At 43.4% G+C, this 17878-nt stretch overlaps 1 protein-coding gene across 1 annotated transcript in view; it reads right to left on the bottom strand.

Annotated features, from left to right (window-relative positions):
• Window positions 1-17878, bottom strand: part of arhgef10la (Rho guanine nucleotide exchange factor (GEF) 10-like a) — a 117272-nt gene that overhangs the window by 68823 nt on the left and 30571 nt on the right. Inside the window, 6 exon segments of the mRNA XM_064966416.1 lie at window positions 4199-4326; window positions 5554-5669; window positions 8965-9135; window positions 13704-13860; window positions 15746-15916; window positions 16876-16968. Coding sequence (XP_064822488.1) covers window positions 4199-4326; window positions 5554-5669; window positions 8965-9135; window positions 13704-13860; window positions 15746-15916; window positions 16876-16968 — 836 coding nt within the window.

The following is a 17878-nucleotide window of genomic DNA, read 5'->3' as shown; positions in this document are numbered from 1 at the left end:
TATGGGTCTGTTCTATGGATATATGTTGGGTTTCTTTGGATATCTCATGAGATTGTGATATGGTTGGATTATATGATTCTGGGCTCCTGATTGTGTAAACATATTTTAATGTGATTTCTTGAAGCGGTTTGTGATGTATTTTACACATGTTGTAAACAAACCCCCCGCTGGAAAACTAAAAACATACTGTCGTTTTATTCTAGTGTACTATAAGACTGCCTACTCCTCCCCTTTGGAGGCCCTTCTGGGAGCAGGAGGAGGAGGAGAGGAGAGGGAGAAGAAAGCGTCAGAGTCTTATAACCACGGAGCTGTGACAAACAGCACATTTCTCCCCGTTTTAATCAGGATAGTGGAAGTGATGTGAAGGTCAGATGATGCAGCGCTCCGTTTGACCCTGAAGGCTGTCGTGCAGTCACCGCCGCACTGAGATGCCCAGATCAGATAAGAGAGGGGATGAGAGGGGAGCATGAGCTGCTAACACACAAAGAAAGAGACCCTCTGCTCCTTGCCCCTGGACATGCCTTTTACACTCTGTGTAAGAGCCGAACGTTCTGGTCCTGCATGTGGGAATAACGTGATCCTTGAACGGGGGGAGCTCAGTGTAGAACTATTAAAGGTCAAAGGCATCCGGTAGGGGCTCAGTACCCTGAGATCAGCAGCTGTGAACCAGCCACCAGGTTACCTCTCATAATGCCACACACTTTTACATCCACCAAGTCCCCCGGCTCACACTCTCGTCCTTGCAGTCTGTAGAGACATAGGATCTTAATTTGATTACTCTTTTGATGCTGAGAATTTTCCTGCACTGCAGATGAGTTAGGAGTTAGTGATTTACATCAATTCACTGAAAATCCACACTAACACAAGGTTATAGTAACAGTACTGCACTTTCCATGTATAGCCTAACCACTGATCAAGCAACATTATGGACTAAACGTTCAAATCCTATTGTTGCAGGATTATTTTGCTGTGACAATATAGGTAACCTTAAGATCCTACATCTGTATATGCAAAATACCTGTTTGTTTTTCTTCTGTTCTACATGAATAAACAGGGACACGGATACTACTTGCTTTAGGTTGAGTGCCAGGCTAAAATATATAACACCAGTACACATCTCCAGTGACTCGATTCAGCAGCAGGCCTCCAGATAGCTGTTTTCCCTGAAAGTTGGCCCCATCTTAAAGGTGAAGCTCTCATACATTCCTCTCTGTCTCTGTATCTCTCTCCCTCTCTCTTCACTTAGCCAGTGAAGGTGCATTTGTCACTGTACCCAATGCCCTGCTTGTTAAAGAGACATTCCTGACATGCACACACACACCCCACCCACACATACACACTCACAAAGGGAAGGCATTTCACATTCAGCCGTTCAGACATCATTAGAGGGTAATTGAGTGGAGAACGGTGTGCAGCCTGAGAATCTGCTTCTGTCATACCTGCCTGCTGCCCGGCCCGCACCCAATTCATTTTCACTCAGACAGAGTGAGAGAGTGAGAGCGAGAGAGTAGACAAGGACAGGAAGATGTAAGTAAGATCTCCAACTTCTTTGACAAAAGTGGAGCTTTCACACCGAGATGTAATTCATACCCTTCACTGCTTAAATACAGCAGAAGCAATTTGTTGAAGAACGAGAGACGAGACGAGAGGGGAAAGAGAGGGAGAACGATGAGAATGAAACTGCTCCCTTCATCGGATTGCCAGGAAGGGTAATACTCTATGCTCTCACAGCTCCAAACATGCTAAACAGAGCGGACTCTAAGTCCTCGGACCGGCTGATTGACAAGTGTGCTGGTGTGCTGGTACATGGGCAGAATGGGGAAGTAGAAATGGGGGAAGTAGGCATGGGCACGCTGGCGGAACAGAGTCGAGCGGTGTGGAGTAAGATCCCAGCCCTGCAGCCTGGACCCAGGCTGGTACATGACTGTGGGTCACTGCTGTGGCACACATGGGACACTAACGCACAAGGACGGGACAGATGTTGGAGTGAGTGTGAGCGAGAGGCGGCACACACCCATTGTCCAGACATTGATAGAGGTCAGTCAGAGACTCCTGTGGGAGATACAGTGTGCCTAGACCAGGACCTGGCTGGACTGGGAAAGTCACAACTTAGCTGCTCATTGAGAGAGGAGTAAAAGACATGCAGGTGGCATGCAGCAAGTCAAAGAATAGAGAACACTAGAGAAAATAAACCACGAGTCATCTGGCACAGCCTTGGCATTGACCCATGATTGCTGTTCTTTATACATTTGGCCTGTGTGTGTGTGTGTGAGCCCCATACTAAAGCAGCCATAGATAAAGCGAGTGCTAACGATGTGCTGACAACATACCGCAGTGCCTTTGCGGCAGCAGCAGATCCCCTCATGTCCTCAGCTCAGCCTGTCCCTGCTCTGTGAGAAGGGATGGAGGGAAGGGGATGCTGTGATGTGCTGCCTTCCTGGCGATGGAAACGCTCCCAGGCTGACAGGAGAGGACTAACTTGGTACAGGGCAGCCCTGCGGTGGACCCACTCTAACACCACCACTCTCACAGAGACACAACTAGACTGTGTAGAATATCAGCGTGTGTGCATGTGCATGTGTGCGTGATTGAAAGAGAGAAGGGTAGAGAGAGAGAGATGCGCCACCTGACACACCACCACCCCCCCCCACCCCCCCACACACACACCACTACCAATCACCACCAACCCCTAGCCCTAAGGCCCTAAGGCCCTCTGCTGGCCCTGCCACCTCCAACCCACTTCCCTGCCTGCCAAGCAACCAGACAGGCACCCGCCACAGAGGCCTGGCCTCAATTAGTCTGCTATCAGAGTCCCTGCCCAGCTCTCTCTCCTAAAGGAGCTCTCTCTTTTTCATCCTCGGGTTTTATCTCATGCTTCTCACAATCTACAGGTCCAGGTCTCTATAGGACTTCACTTGCTCAAAGCACCCCCCACTCAACGCTGTAGAAACCTGCTTATCTGTGTGGCAGAATGAGGTCTGTAGGCTGCTACAAACAAATAGTGTTACACTATGTGATACTGCTCACAGAGATGGGTAGGGGATCTCCCGCGCTGGTCCATGATGCTGCTAATGACATGGGTGGGGTAGTCCTCACAAGGGAAGCTGGGACCAACCTGCCTGCATGACATCTAGCTACACCAAACATAGAGTAAGCAGCTTGACCGGGCAGACCCATTGTGGCCCCACTGAGAGAGGGGGGGGGGGGGGGTACCAATCTGCAGTGCTCTGCTGCTCAAGCTGTCACCTTAGGTTTGATATGGACATTTAGGTCTTTGCTGCTAGGTATCCCCCTTTGTCACCCTACCAAGCCATGTTCCTGTGGTGGAGGTGGATCAAGGTCTCTTTCCCTCCCTGGATGATACTCCCCTCCTCCTCTCATCCTCCTCTCATCCTCACACACTAGCAGCCACAGCACGACTCCCTCTTTAATCTGTCTTCATTCTCAATCCACCTCCTCTACTCTCAGCTGAGTCCGTAGCCACTTCAGCACAATACGATAAGCACATTCAGACTCACCACAGTGAGACAGAATTATATAAGCTCCCATTAGACCTTTAGATTTGGTACATCTAAAAATTACAAAATGAGCTGTCAGTCAAAGACCACTTCCTGTGTGTCCTTGAGGTGAACTACAATAACATTTTAAAAAAAGGATTCTGAACAAGTGAGAAACACATTTAATCTATGAAAATAACATGGCCAATGCTGTCAAATATTCCATTTGAGTTCTCAAGGAAGTGAATACTGTATGTAACGATCAGTTAATGTCCCATCGTGGTGTGCAGTCCAGACCTCATTTGCCAGCCTGCTTGGCAGAGGTGGGTGGGGGCAGGCTTTTAACACTGGCTGAGCATAATGCCAGGTAATGTGCTCTTTGAGGGTAAGTGAATGCAGCATCAGGCTCCTTCATCATCATAACGTTAGCGCTCAGGCACATTAAAATACTTGTCACCAGCTATTATCTTTATGTGCTCGTGTGACGGCCTGTTTTCCGAGTTATGGATTAGGCTATTTCTCCAGCAACCTGTTTTCTGGAGTCAAGGCGGCAGTGTAAAACAAGCCCTCGCAGTTCAATTTGGCCCCTTTAAATCATAAAATCACACAAGTGAAGATAGTGGATGAAATCCACACATTTGATGGTACTACAGTATGGCTGACTTTAAAACAAGGTCCAGTAATATTGAGGTAATACTCACTTGTCTGGTCTTCCAGGCACCTGCAGGCGTAAGCGGCACTTGTTGGCACTCTGAATCTGATCCTCCTTGATCCGGATGAGTCTCTGGAGAGCTAGACACCAGTCCTGGGCCACGGTCGTGTTCAGGTTCTATGATCCACAAACACATAAGAACATACAGCTGTGACATGAAAATATAGCAGTACATACTCCCATGTCCATGCTATGCTGCTTCCATTCACAACCTTCCATTCACAACCATAATATATGTATGCCATGCTTATAGTCACACCATCATGTATGGACTATAATGACATACAATCTCTATTAAAAGAACCGACCACACCCTCCTCGTAAAACTGCTCTGATTTATACACCCTTTCATCAACTCATGGCCAAAGTACTTTCATACCATCAAATATAACATTTACACGTCATTTCCACATTAAATATAATCAATGATCCATGCAGAAGTATTTCCTATATTTGTTTGGTGGACATTTATATCATAACTGGGTGGGGTGTGAAAATCAGTGATATGGAGAAAAGCCCATTGTACTCCACCTAAGGACATTGTGGTCATTAAAAACAGAGGCCACCTTTCCACTGAGAGGCTCTTTGGTGATTGCTGGAGTATACTGTGACTATGTTATGTACAGTTACTTTAAAGTCATGATGGCAGACAGACACACTACTGAGGTGTCCTGATTTGAAGACAGCATAGCTCACTGCAAGAGAGAGGCACTCCGTTCTTCAGGAGATAGGCTCAGAGATGTGACAGATTTGAAGGGTCACATATGATCACTATTGTGGCACTGTTTGCATGGGGATATTGAATGAATTCATGATGGTATCAATTGATGATTCGAGAAAGATTTGTAGCTTTTCTTTGCTCATGTTTGAATTGCATTTTGAATCTCATTTAGAAGGTTTCCGGAAAGAGATGACCCCAAATGCCCTTCTTCTCTATCTATGTGTAATTAACATAGTTGTTGTTGTACAGCACTGAGCATTTTACAAAATAACACTTTGTTCATGTTCAAAGCATTATGCGTTCTCAGGGATTTAAACCTGTAGTTAGTTGGGTAGTAGTAGAAACAAATCGCCTTTGATCAACCTTACATTTGCAAGCAGTATTTAGAAATATCAGCTTTATTTATAATTTGTCAAGCTGCAAATGAAATATATTTCAAGTAAGAGGTCAGATTGCAGTGCATGTTTTTAAAGTGGGTAATTTGGACATAGACTTTTGTGAGTAACTCTGAGGCAGTCTGGGCTGTGTAGTGATGCGAAAAATTACTATAGTAGACCCACAGGTTGGGGTTTGGGCTGTGTTCTAAGTAGTGAAGTGGGGTGGGGTAGTGGGGTGGGGTGTACCTGGTATGTCCCCTGTAGCGTTCCCACCAGTAGTGAGATCTCCTCTACCACAGACAGGTCGTGCTGCAGCTCCTGGAGCTCCTGGTAGAGCCGAGGAGGACCCAGGATCACCTTCCCTGTGGACAAAACACAACATGGCCTGTCACACTACAGTACACACATCAACAGGTTACATTATTAACATCAAATCAAATGTTATTTGTCACATGCTTCGTAAACAACAGGTGTAGACTAACAGTGAAATACTTACGGGTCCTTTTCCAACAATGCAGAGTTAAAGATTTAAACCAAAAATGTTTTTGAAATAGTGACACAAGGAATGTGAATAACAATAATGTGTGTGTGTGTGTGTGTGTGTGTGTGTGTGTGTGTGTGTGTGTGTGTGTGTGTGTGTGTGTGTGTGTGTGTGTGTGTGTGTGTGTGTGTGTGTGTGTGTGTGTGTGTGTGTGTGTGTGTGTGTGTGGTGTGAGTGTGGGTAGAATCCAGTGTGGGTCCTTTGGTTCTAGACTTGGTGCACTGGTACCGCTTGCCGTGAGGTAGCAGAGAGAACAGTCTATGACTAGGTTGGCTGAAGTCTTTGACAATGTTTAGGGCCTTTCTCTGACACCGCCTGGTATCGAGGTCCTGCTTGGCCCCAGTGATGTACTGGGCCGTACTCACCGCTCTCTGTAGCGCCTTACGGTTGGGTGCCTTGCAGTTGCCGTACCAAGCGGTGATGCAGCCTGTCAAGATGCTCTCAATGGTGCAGCTGTATAACTTTTTGAGGATCTGAGGGCCTGTTCCAAACTCTTCAATGTTATTGGATAAATCCATGGAATATTATATTCCAGTCTATGCTAGGGAAACAATCCTGTAGCTCTGCATCTACTTCATCGGACCACTTCTGTATTGAGTACATCACTGGTACTTGCTGAATTTTTGCTTGTAAGCAGGAGGATAAATTTATGGTCTGATTTGCCAAAGGGAGGGTGAGGGCCTTGTAAGAGCTCAAGTTCAAACAGCTATTGCAATCCCCAATGGAACTGCAATGGTTTACTTTCCTGAACTACAATCACTAGTAGAAGTACCAAAGGAGATCAATATTTGATGGATCGATCACTGCCGTTATTTGTTGAACAATCTGAATGTAGTCTGGATGTATAACTAAAAAGCAGATAGAGAAATGTGGCCATTTGGACGTGAGATTCACCAATCAATTTGGGAGCATACTGTCTTCACATTTTCCGTCTCCAACCTCAGGGGATCAATAGTCCTGCCTCTCACTCCCATTCTCCCTCCTTTCTGCCCTGGCCCACATCTCTACACACCGCTCCAGGAGAGTGGCGTTATTACATTTGCAGCAAGATGTAGCTGTGGAGCTGTCCTGTCCTGTGCTGTCACCACAACTACATAATCAAGTAGCTATGCAGCTTCGTCAAAAGGCAGGTTACTGAAGCATGGTCCTTTGTGGGAGTCTCGTGGCTTGTGGAGCTAGGTGTGTGGTTGTATCCACAAATAGACAGAGAGAGAGCCAGCGAGAATGGAGAGAGACAAGTATTGTTATCTTAAAGAGAGCCTTTGTAACCTTTGGGGATTTAATGGGATCTCTGACACGGACGGGCACAGACATCTGTCATCTGTGAGACACGATCAATAGCAGACATCTGAATATAAAGAGGTGTGCCTGCCGTGAGCCTCTGTACACAATGGCTTCCCTGAACCTGTGAGGCTTTGGGATTCGCTGGCACACAGGTCCGCTGTGTCCCCGCACGCCTGGAGTTGGACTCAGCCCCGGAGGTGAATGTGCTGAGTTGTAATCCAGCGTAATCCCGTTGGTATGGCAGGATTGGTTTTCACACTCAGACAAGGTTATTCACAGTGGCCGCCGGGCACGTAGCAGCAAGGCAGGGCTGAGCCCACAGGGGACCCTGCCCATCCTTCCAAGGGCAGCCACCTCATGTAACAGCAGCCAGCAGGAATATCCATGTAGCTGGTGCTGCATCCAGCTCTGGGACATGACCTGAGGGAATTCACAGCAGCCACTGCTTCTAAATCCCCAATATAGAGAGATAGAGACTGGGACACAGAGAGAGACTGGGACACAGAGAGAGACTGGGACACAGAGAGAGAGACTTGCTTTGGCAATGTTAACACATGTTTCCCATGCCAATAAAGCCCATTGAATTGAATTGAGAGAGACTGCGACACACACACACAGAGAGAGAGAGGGAGAGAGAGAGGGAGAGAGAGAGAGAGAGAGAGAGAGAGAGAGAGAGTATTGAGAGATCCCTTCTCCATCAATAAAGGAGGGGACTAGGGCCAGAGATGAAAATTGTGTCAATTTCTCACAAAGCCGTGGGAGCGTGGGATTTAGGCAGGACGCCCTGCCGAATTACATCACAGGGGACGGGGAACTATAAATAGAGGGGCCAGCCTGTGTGACTGGCAGGCTGGAAAGTAATTCAACAGATGCACAGAGGAAAATTCCTGGAAAGGCATGATTAAGGGAATGACTTGCATTGGGCCAGTGCAAAATGTTTTATTTAACCATAGCTTTTCAAACACGAGAGAGAGAGATTTAAATTTACCGTTAAATGATCTTACAGTGTTGTAAGGCTTAATCTGCAGAGAATCTAAGCCTAATCTTGGCCTCCTTGTTAAACTGTTTCTCTTCGCTGAGCGTGACACGGTCAGGCGCTACTGTAAAAGTCGCCATTAATATTGAAGTCATGGAGCTCCAACTTAAAAAATTTTTTTTTTTTTAAATTTTACCTTTATTTAACCAGGCAAGTCAGTTAAGAACAAATTCTTATTTTCAATGATGGCCTAGGAACAGTGGGTTAACTGCCTGTTCAGGGGCAGAACAACAGTACCTTGTCGGCTCGGGGGTTTGAACTTGCAACCTTCCAGTTACTAGTCCAGCGCTCTAACCAGCGCTACCCTGCAGCCCCAAGACATCCTGATAAGGCATTGTATCTTCTCCTTTACATGGCACATTTATCAGGGATCTCTCCACCAAGCTGTATGCGCTGTGAGGGGGGGTAAAAGGACTCCATTCCATTCCTATCTAGTGCTGCTGCTTCTCTAATTGGAGCTGGAGAGGAAGGGAATAATCTCTGCAGATTGATGACACCACTCCAGATATGTTTGTGGTCTATCAGAGAGTGAAATGAGACTGTGGAGGGTGCGGCAATGTTTTCCATCGTCGCTATTTTTTTCACAAACACATCCTCAATCAGAGTGACAGCTCTGTGTCACCAGAATTCACTTGGACAGTTGACAGTAGGAAACAGATTAGAGGGCTGTGCTGAGTCAGACCAAGGGGGTGAGACTAGGAGTCTGGCCAAGTGATGAGATTAACTGGACTACATGTAGGAGATGATGAACAGGGATAGAAAGGTCATGGAAGGATGACTCAGGAGGCTTACCAACCTGGGGGACAGGCACTGCCAGGGTGCTTGGCACCGCCATGCTGGAACAAGGTATCCTTGGCCTGGGAGGCCTCCTGACCCACCTCCACCACCTGGACCTGCAGCAGGGGGGCACTCCACTTCATTGTGTACTTTGGCCCAACAGGGACCAGGCTGCTGATATCAGGGGCCCCTGGTGGTGGAAAAAACAATACAAGTTAAATCAAAGCTCTTCCCAGCGTTCCTCTCCTCCTAACAGAAGCACTAATCCCAAACCACCATCAGGAGGAGAACCGAGGTGTCACTCTTTGAATTATCACAAAAATAGCTGGAGAGCATAATTAGAATCTGTCTGATCAGCAGTGTTCACGGCAGAAGCAGGACCCCCGGCTGTGAGCAGGGTTAATTTTATATTAATATATTCCTGTAATCAAGCACACAATCAACATTGTGATCAGTTTGTCAAGATTCTAGAGGGCAGGCAAAGTCAACTTCAGGGGAATCAAGTTGAACAAAACATGGGGTGATAATTACTTTGAAGGCTGAACAAGAGAGCTTTGAGGTATGAACGTCTCAGACAGGAGCTTTGCAAATAGAGGAAAATCTTTCCTGTTTACCTTCAGCTCTGAGAAGATGTGATCAATGGTGCTGTCATAGAGGATAAATTGGAGAGGGACCAAGAAATATGTTATGTCAGTAATCTAAAACTCCTGTTGCTCTAGTTAAGCTGCCTGCCATTTGTTAAAAGCTGATAAAACTCTGGTAACTCCAGATAGTGCTAGAGAACGCTATATTACTCTTTGCTATGCAGTTTGCCTAAATATATCCCTGTAAAGCCTTGTAGGCTGAGCCTCGTGGTGCTAATGCTGTGGCGCCGGGAAGGTGTTTGAGTATTTTTACTGAAGAGCTGTTTAGCAGAATTTATTCTACTCTACAGAGACACCAGACTTGTTCCATGTCATTTCAGCAAGCCATGACACCCACTATCTCAGATTGTTCTGAAAACAATTTCTGTAGTTAGAAACCGATAATATTAGCAATCCTGCAACATTATTTTGTGGAAATATAATTTAATCTCTGAGAAATGTAGCTAATTTGTTGCACTGAAATTGGCCATTTTAAATTATTAGGCTTAATATAATATTTAATAAATATAGAAACATAACATCCGATTTGGACCACGTTTTTTCTAACAATGTGTAAAAGCTGAAGATTCCAAAGAAATGGCCAGAAGCCACCCGATGACCCCCCTCCAATCCCAACCCAACAACAGCTACACAACATCACTATGTTTGACAAACAGTATGGAGCTACAGCTCGGAGTATTGTTTCTTTATCTTATAGTGCCTTCAGAAAGTATCCATTCCCTTCGACTTATTCCACATTTTGTTGTTTTACAGAGCATGAATTCAAAATGGATTAAATAGATTTTTTTCTCACCCATCTACACACATTACCACATAATGAAATACAGAAATATCTCATTTACAGATCTTAAGTATTCCTGAGTATTCCTATTTCCTCACATCCCTGAGTCAATACATGTTCGCATCACCATTGGCAGCGATTACATACTCTGAGTCTTTCTGGGTAAGTCTCTCAGAGTTTTGCACACCTGGATTGTACAATATTTACACATTATTATTTTTTAAATTATTCAAGCTCTGTCAAGTTGGTTGTTGATCATTGTTAGACAGACATTTTTAGGTCAAAACTGTAACTAGGCCACTCAAGAACATTCAATGTCGTCTTCATAAGCAACTCCAGTGTATATTTGGCCTTGTTGAGGTCATTGTCCTGCTGAAAGGTGTATTTGTCTCACAGTGTCTGTTAGAAAGCAGACAGAACCAGGTTTTCCTCTAGGATTTTGCCTGTGCTTAGCTCTATTCCGTTTCTTTTTATCCTAAAAAAAACTCCTTAGTCCTTGCCGATGATAAGCATACCCATACCATGATGCTGCCACCACCATGCTTGAAAATGTGAAGTGTGGTACTCATTGATGTGTTGTGGTTGCCCCAAACACAACACTTGGTATTCAGGACATAAAGTTAATTTCTTTGCCACATTTTGTGCAGTTTTACTATAGTGTCTTATTGCAAACAGGATGGATGTTTTGGAATATTTTTTATTCTGTACAGGCTTTCTTCTTTTTACTCTGTCATTTAGGTTAGTAGTGTGGAGTAACTACAATGTTGTGGATCCATCCTCAGTTTTCTCCTATCACAGCCGTTAAACTCCATAACTGTTTTGAAGTCACCATTGGCCTCATGGTGAAATCCCTGAGAGGTTTCCTTTTTCTCTGGCGACTGAGTTAGGAAGGACGCCTGTATCTTTGTAGTGACTGGGTGTATTGATACACCACCCAAAGTGTAATTAATAACTTTACCTTGCTCAAAGGGATATTCAATGTCTGCTTTTTTCACCCATCTACCAATGGGCGCCCTTATTTGTGAGGCATTGGAAAACCTCCCTGGTCTTTGTGGTTGAATCTGTGTTTGAAATTCACTGCTCGACTGAGGAACCTTACAGATAATTGTATGTGTAGGGTACAGAGATTAGGTTGTCATTCAAAAATCATGTTAAACACTATTATTGCACACAGAGTGAGTCCATGCAGCTTATATGCAGCTTATTATGTGACTTGTTAAGCACATTTGTGCTCCTGAACTTATTTAAGCTTGCAATAACAAAAGGGTTGAATATTTATTGACTCAAGATACTTCAGCTTTTCATTTACAATTCATTTTTACACATTTTGAATATTATAATTCCATTTTGACATTATGGGGTAATGTGTATACGCCAGTGACACAAACACATTTTTTTTTTAAATCCATTTTAAATTCAGGCTGTAACACAACAAAATATGGGACAAAGTTGTGGATTTGCATTCTCTGTGAATTTGGTCATGTTTTCACCCCCCTGATGAAAGTCCTAATATAACCATTTCCTTGCATTGAAAACCAATATGTAATTTTGTAATTTGGGTGAACTATTCCTTTAACATTGAGGTGGGGTGGATTCTTTTTTATATAATCTAATAGCAGGAACAGCACCATCTAGTGGTCTGAACCTGGTCATAACAGAATTTCGGATGGGATATAAACCTAAAAACTTCAATGACTCACTTCTCTGAACAGGGGGGGCATCCCTAAATTCACTGAGAATGCATTACATAGGATGAAGAAACAATACTCTGAACTGCAGCTCCATACTACTTGTAAAACAATAGAGAACTGATACTGTATACTCGTTGTTGGCGTGGGGTTGTTTTTCTGCTTTCTTTTTATTTCACCTTCATTAACCTCTTGATGCTCTGGGGGCGCTATATTTCATTTTTGAATGAAAAACGTTCCCGTTTTAAACAAGATATTTTGTCACAAAAAGATGCTCGACTATGCATATAATTGATAGCTTTCGAAAGAAAACACTCTGACGTGTCCAGAACTACCAAGATATTTTCTGTGCGTGCCCTAGAACGTGAGCTTCAGGCAAAACCAAGATGAGACAGCATCCAGGAAATGAGCAGGATTTCTGAGGCTCTGTTTTCCATTGTCTCCTTATATGGCTGTGAATGCGAGAGGAGTGAGTCAGCCCTTTCTGTCGTTTCCCCAAGGTGTCTGCAGCATTGTGACGTATTTGTAGGCAGATCATTGGAAGATTGACCATAAGAGACCACATTTACCAGGTGTCCGCCCGGTTTCCTGCGCCGAAATTGGTGCGCAAAAGTCAGCTGCAAGTATTTTTCCATGGAATTTAGAGAAGTATGCAAGCTTCCACGAACGATATATCAATGAAGAGATATGTGAAAAAACACCTTGAGGATTGATTCCAAACAACGTTTGCCATGTTTCGGTCGATATTATGGAGTTAATTCGGAAAAAGTTTGACGTTGTAGGTGACTGAATTTTCGGTTCGTTTCGGTAGCCAGATGCGATGTACAAAACGGAACGATTTCTCCTACACACAGACGCTTTCAGGAAAAACTGCGCATTTGGTATGTAACTGAGAGTCTCCTCATTGAAAACATCCGAAGCTCTTCAAAGGTAAATGATTTTATTTATTTGGTTATCTGGTTTTTGTGAAAATGTTGCGTGCTAAATGCTACTCAAAATGCTAAGCTAGCTTTGCATACTCTTACACAAATTAGTCAATTTCTATGGTTCAAAAGCATATTTTTGAAAATCTGAGATGACAGTGTTGTTAAGAAAAGGCTAAGCTTGAGAGCAGACGCATTATTTTCATTTTATTTGCGATTTTCAGAAATCGTTAACGTTGCGTTATGCTAATGAGCCTGAGGCTTTAGTCACGATCCCGGATCCGGGATGGGGAGTTTCAAGAGGTTTAACCAGGTAAGTCAGTTGAGAACAAGTTCTCATTTACAATGAGGTGGTCTGTGAGAGACAATGGGGGGTCTGTGAGAGACAATGGGGGGTCAGTGAGAGACAATGGGGGGTCTGTGAGAGGCTTTTGACCATTTCTTTGGAATCCTCATGTCTGACTCATTGTTCTATTTTTGGGGGTCGAAATCGGATGTTATGTATTATATTTATTTAATATTATATGAATACTATCATTTAAAAATCGCCAATTTTGGTGCAATCAATTAGCTTAATTATTCAGAGATCAAATTACATTTCAACTAAATAATGTTGCAGGAATGCTTATCTTATCTGTTTCTAACTACAGAAAGGATTTCAGAACAATCTGACATGGTGGGTGTTGAAATCGTCTTTCTTGTTCTTTTTGAGGTGGAACCACCCACCACTTACTTGATGTTGATGTTGGCACAGATGAGTATATCGTTGAAGAGGAAGACTTTGCGCTCCTTAGACTTCAGGACCTGGCCACGCTCCCCGTACACCGTCTCAATCAACGTCTCACAAAGCACCAGTGACCCCTGGTCTGAGTTCAGTTGCTAAAGGGACAGAGCAATCAGGACAATGTCTCAAGACACATTACAAAGTGCCAATTCCCCAGGGTTTCAGTTCAATTTCTAAGGAGCACAGCAGGCAGGCTAAAGTCTGGTTAAGTGAGTGTCTCATTGGGAATCAGTAGCAGATCAAGGTAGGGTTGTGCAGTCAGGACAAACAGAACACATTCACACACACACACACACACACACACACACACACACTCACACACACACACGCTCACAGGCTCACACACACACACGCACACACACGCACACGTGCACACACACACGCACACACGCACACACATTCACACGCTCACACATTCACAGAAATGTTGTTGTATACTACAGTATGTGAAAACACACAAGGCATACTTTCCTAAAGTGCATGGCAAAGGGTAATATAATAGGAAGTAGTTGTATTACTTGGTCCAGTAACTTCTTATTTTCAGCTGAATCAATAGTCAGTTTTATGAATTCTAAAACAATCTTCTGAAAAAGTTGTAATTACAACAACAGTAAAGCCGAAAGACTGAACGAACGCTAAAGTACAAATATGCAACTCTGATACAGTGTCCCACTTTAATGTTTATGTTTGTTCCATAGACTCACAATTTTATGAATAGTGCATTTTTGTTTTGTCCATATTACAATACACAGTGCTCTACATCCTGTCACATCTCACAAAATTGATTGTTATATCTGTGGGGAATCAGTAACAGTGCTTGGCATTTGTTCAGATGGCTTGGGAAATGAGTCATTAGTCAAACAGTAGCCTGTCTTCTATGATCACAGAACTACAGCACCCTCAACAGGCAGACAGATGTAAGTTATGGAAGCTCCCCTCAGAAGTGTCAACCATGTGTATGCATGAGTGACTGTTTTGTGTCAGAGATAGAGTAAAATGGAAACCTCAACCTGTTCCCACTCACAGAGTTATCTCCCCTATTCCACTGACTTAGATACTTAGAGAGAAATAATTAATATTTCACTGGACGGTTATAGAAGAGAGCTGCTTCGTATTGCAATTCTGCAGTCTCACTGCAATAAATGGAATTATGTGTGGAGCAGACGAGATTGGCCGAATCAGCTCATCTCAGGCCTCTGGAAAATTCACCATCATGGACCAGTAGAAAGAAAGAGAGAGAAGAAAGGACAGAGAGAGAGACCGAGAGAGAGAGACAGAGAGAGAGAGACCGAGAGAGAGAAAGAGAGAGAGAGAGACAGAGAGAGAGACAGAGAGAGAGACAGAGAGAGACAGAGAGAGAGACAGAGAGAGAGACAGAGAGAGAGACAGAGAGAGAGAGATGAAGAATGAGAAAGGGAGCAAGAGAAAGAGATGGAGAGGGAAGAAAAGAACAGCAACAGGAAAGGAGGGGGAGGTGGAAACGAGAGGGAAAGGAGAAGGCGAGAGACTGGGGAGAGATAACTCTCTCACGGTTTCCAATTAAATGTCTCATTTACCCCCTAATTCCTCTTTTTCAGAAATGCATTTGTTCAGATTTGCAGTGTCTAGACTGTAATTCCAGTGTGGTAATGGAGAAGAAACGCCCCTGCCGTGGTGTTTGGATGCTGTTCAGGGGCGATAATGGGCATCATTTCTGGGCAATGATTTTTCTAAATAAAAATGCTTTCCTAGACTGTCTGGGATGGTAATGTAAGTGATGGCTATATAGCCTAATGCATAGATGTTTAGCGCATGCTTATACCACAGTGGGGGTAGAGGAAGAGCTCTGGGGTTTAGCCACATAGTGAGCAGGTTGATTGCTGTGTCGTTGTGTGTGTTGTGTGTGCAAGTGTGTGTGCATGCATGTGCATGCTATGCCATGCATGTGTTTTCTGTGTTTGTGCAAGTGTGTGTCCATGTGTATCGCAGTGGTTCGGTCACCTTGCAGAGCAAGCGGTCGCTGACACTGCGTGCTAGCTGCTGAGTCTCAGCTATTTGGTCGGCCACACGTTTCTGTTCATTCAGCTTCTCGGCCAGCATTTCCAGTTCAGTCAGAGCCAGCTGCACAGGCAGGCGGTCTACGTGACCCTTAGGTGTGTTCTTCAGCATGTCCTAAGAAACAAACACAGAAACAAACATTAAATAAAGTGAATAGGTGTGTGTGTGTGTGTGTGTGTGTGTGTGTGTGTGTGTGTGTGTGTGTGTGTGTGTGTGTGTGTGTGTGTGTGTGTGTGTGTGTGTGTGTGTGTGTGTGTGTGTGCGCATGCTTCTGTGTGTAAGGCCCAGAGCAATGTAAAAGCCCATCATTTAAGTTTCTTCAGCATGTACTAAGAGACAGACACAGAAACAAACATTAAATAAAGTGAATAGGTGTTGGTGTGTGTGTGTAAAATGTAAAAGCCCATCGTTTAAGTTTTCATATTTATGAAAAAAATCCAAGGATTTATTGAGCTTCATCACAGATCTGTGTGTGTGTGTGTGTGTGTGGTGTCTGGCTTACCTGAAACTGTGTGTTCTTGTGGACCTGCAGAAATATGTCCTTGTATTCTGTGTGTGAGTCCCAGAAGGGTTTAACTGCTTTAAATTTAGTTCCCTGTGTAATGTATGATTTAACACAGACACTCCTTCTCCGGAGTCTTGAGTTTTAGGCAAGAGGAAAACGCCTAATTCATATTCATAACTTATCTTTGAATTCATGGATAATCGATGCCTACTGAGGGATGAAATGAGGTACTGCTGTTCCAGTACGCAAGTTCAAATCAAAATCTTTGCACACACAATCTTGAGAGAGGAGGAGTAAAGAAAAAGGAGTTGACTGCATGAAAAGCTAATATGGTTATGCACTTGGCAGCCCAAGCTAAGTAGAGCCATGTCTGGTGTTGGATTTAGAAAATGTTGCTATAGTAGATTCCATCTGCCCAATGTACAGTATCATGCCATGTGCATAACTCTTGATTAGGTCAATAAAACATTGTCTGGTGTAAATCTCAGATTGTTTATAGTTATGTTTTCTAATATGACATTATCTAGTCACTGTTAGCAGTGATGAAGATCCTGGTAAAGGCATATACCTGCAGTAATAGGATGAACTGGGGAAAGCGTTGGATGGGCTTCACCATGAGGCCGTACAGGGTGATCCGATCAATACTGGATGCCTGCTTCTTCTACACAACACAGGACAAGTAGGTTTACATGAACAACATAGCATAGTACAGTCAGAAGATAATCCATACACTAAGAGAAAGACACCTTTAGTGCTTATTCTGAGGAACAAGATATATAGAGTTTAGGAGTGTGGGAGTAGGAGTGGGTTTAGGTTAGTAAGGTGTGGAGAAACAGACTTTGGTGTCTGTGCTGGTCAGTAGAGAATGAGTAAATGGAGGTGGTCAGTGTACAGTATATGGGTGTGGGTGTAGGTCATAACACAGGGAGTGAAGTGCTACGGCTGTGTATGAATAGAAAACTGCTGATAATAACAGCCACAATGTGCTACACTGACATCATCCGAACAGGTTCTTCATTAAATACAATTTAAATACAGTCTACTGTGTGAAACTTCAGGTTTGAGAAGGTGCACTGTACAGTATGTAAGAGTTGCTAATTGCTAATGTTGTTTTTATATATACATCGTGTTGTTTTTAAACAGTGAGAGTCAGAATAACAGAATAACAACATAAAAATCCTGAAAAACGCATGTCAAAAATGTTAGAAATTGATTTGCATTTTAATGAGGGAAATATATATACAGTGGGGCAAAAAAGTATTTAGTCAGCCACCAATTGTGCAAGTTCTCCCACTTAAAAAGATGAGAGGCCTGTAATTTTCATCATAGGTACACTTCAACTATGACATATATATCGTTTTGTTTTTATATATATTTATATACATATATATATATATATATATATATATATATATATCTTGTTTGTTTTTATATATATATAAATAAAACGAAGGATTTCGAGTTGTTGAAAGAGAAACAATAAAGTAACTACATTTTTAACCAAGTATCAAGACACTAGTAGAATATAGTATAATATTAGAGCCTAATTAAATTGTAGCTGTTACCGTTGG

This window comes from Oncorhynchus masou, chromosome 5 (genome assembly GCF_036934945.1).
Source record: "Oncorhynchus masou masou isolate Uvic2021 chromosome 5, UVic_Omas_1.1, whole genome shotgun sequence".
In the NCBI taxonomy this organism is placed as follows: Eukaryota; Metazoa; Chordata; class Actinopteri; order Salmoniformes; family Salmonidae; genus Oncorhynchus; species Oncorhynchus masou.
Note: the sequence above shows the minus strand (reverse complement) of the source record. Positions and strands in the feature narration are given on the sequence as shown.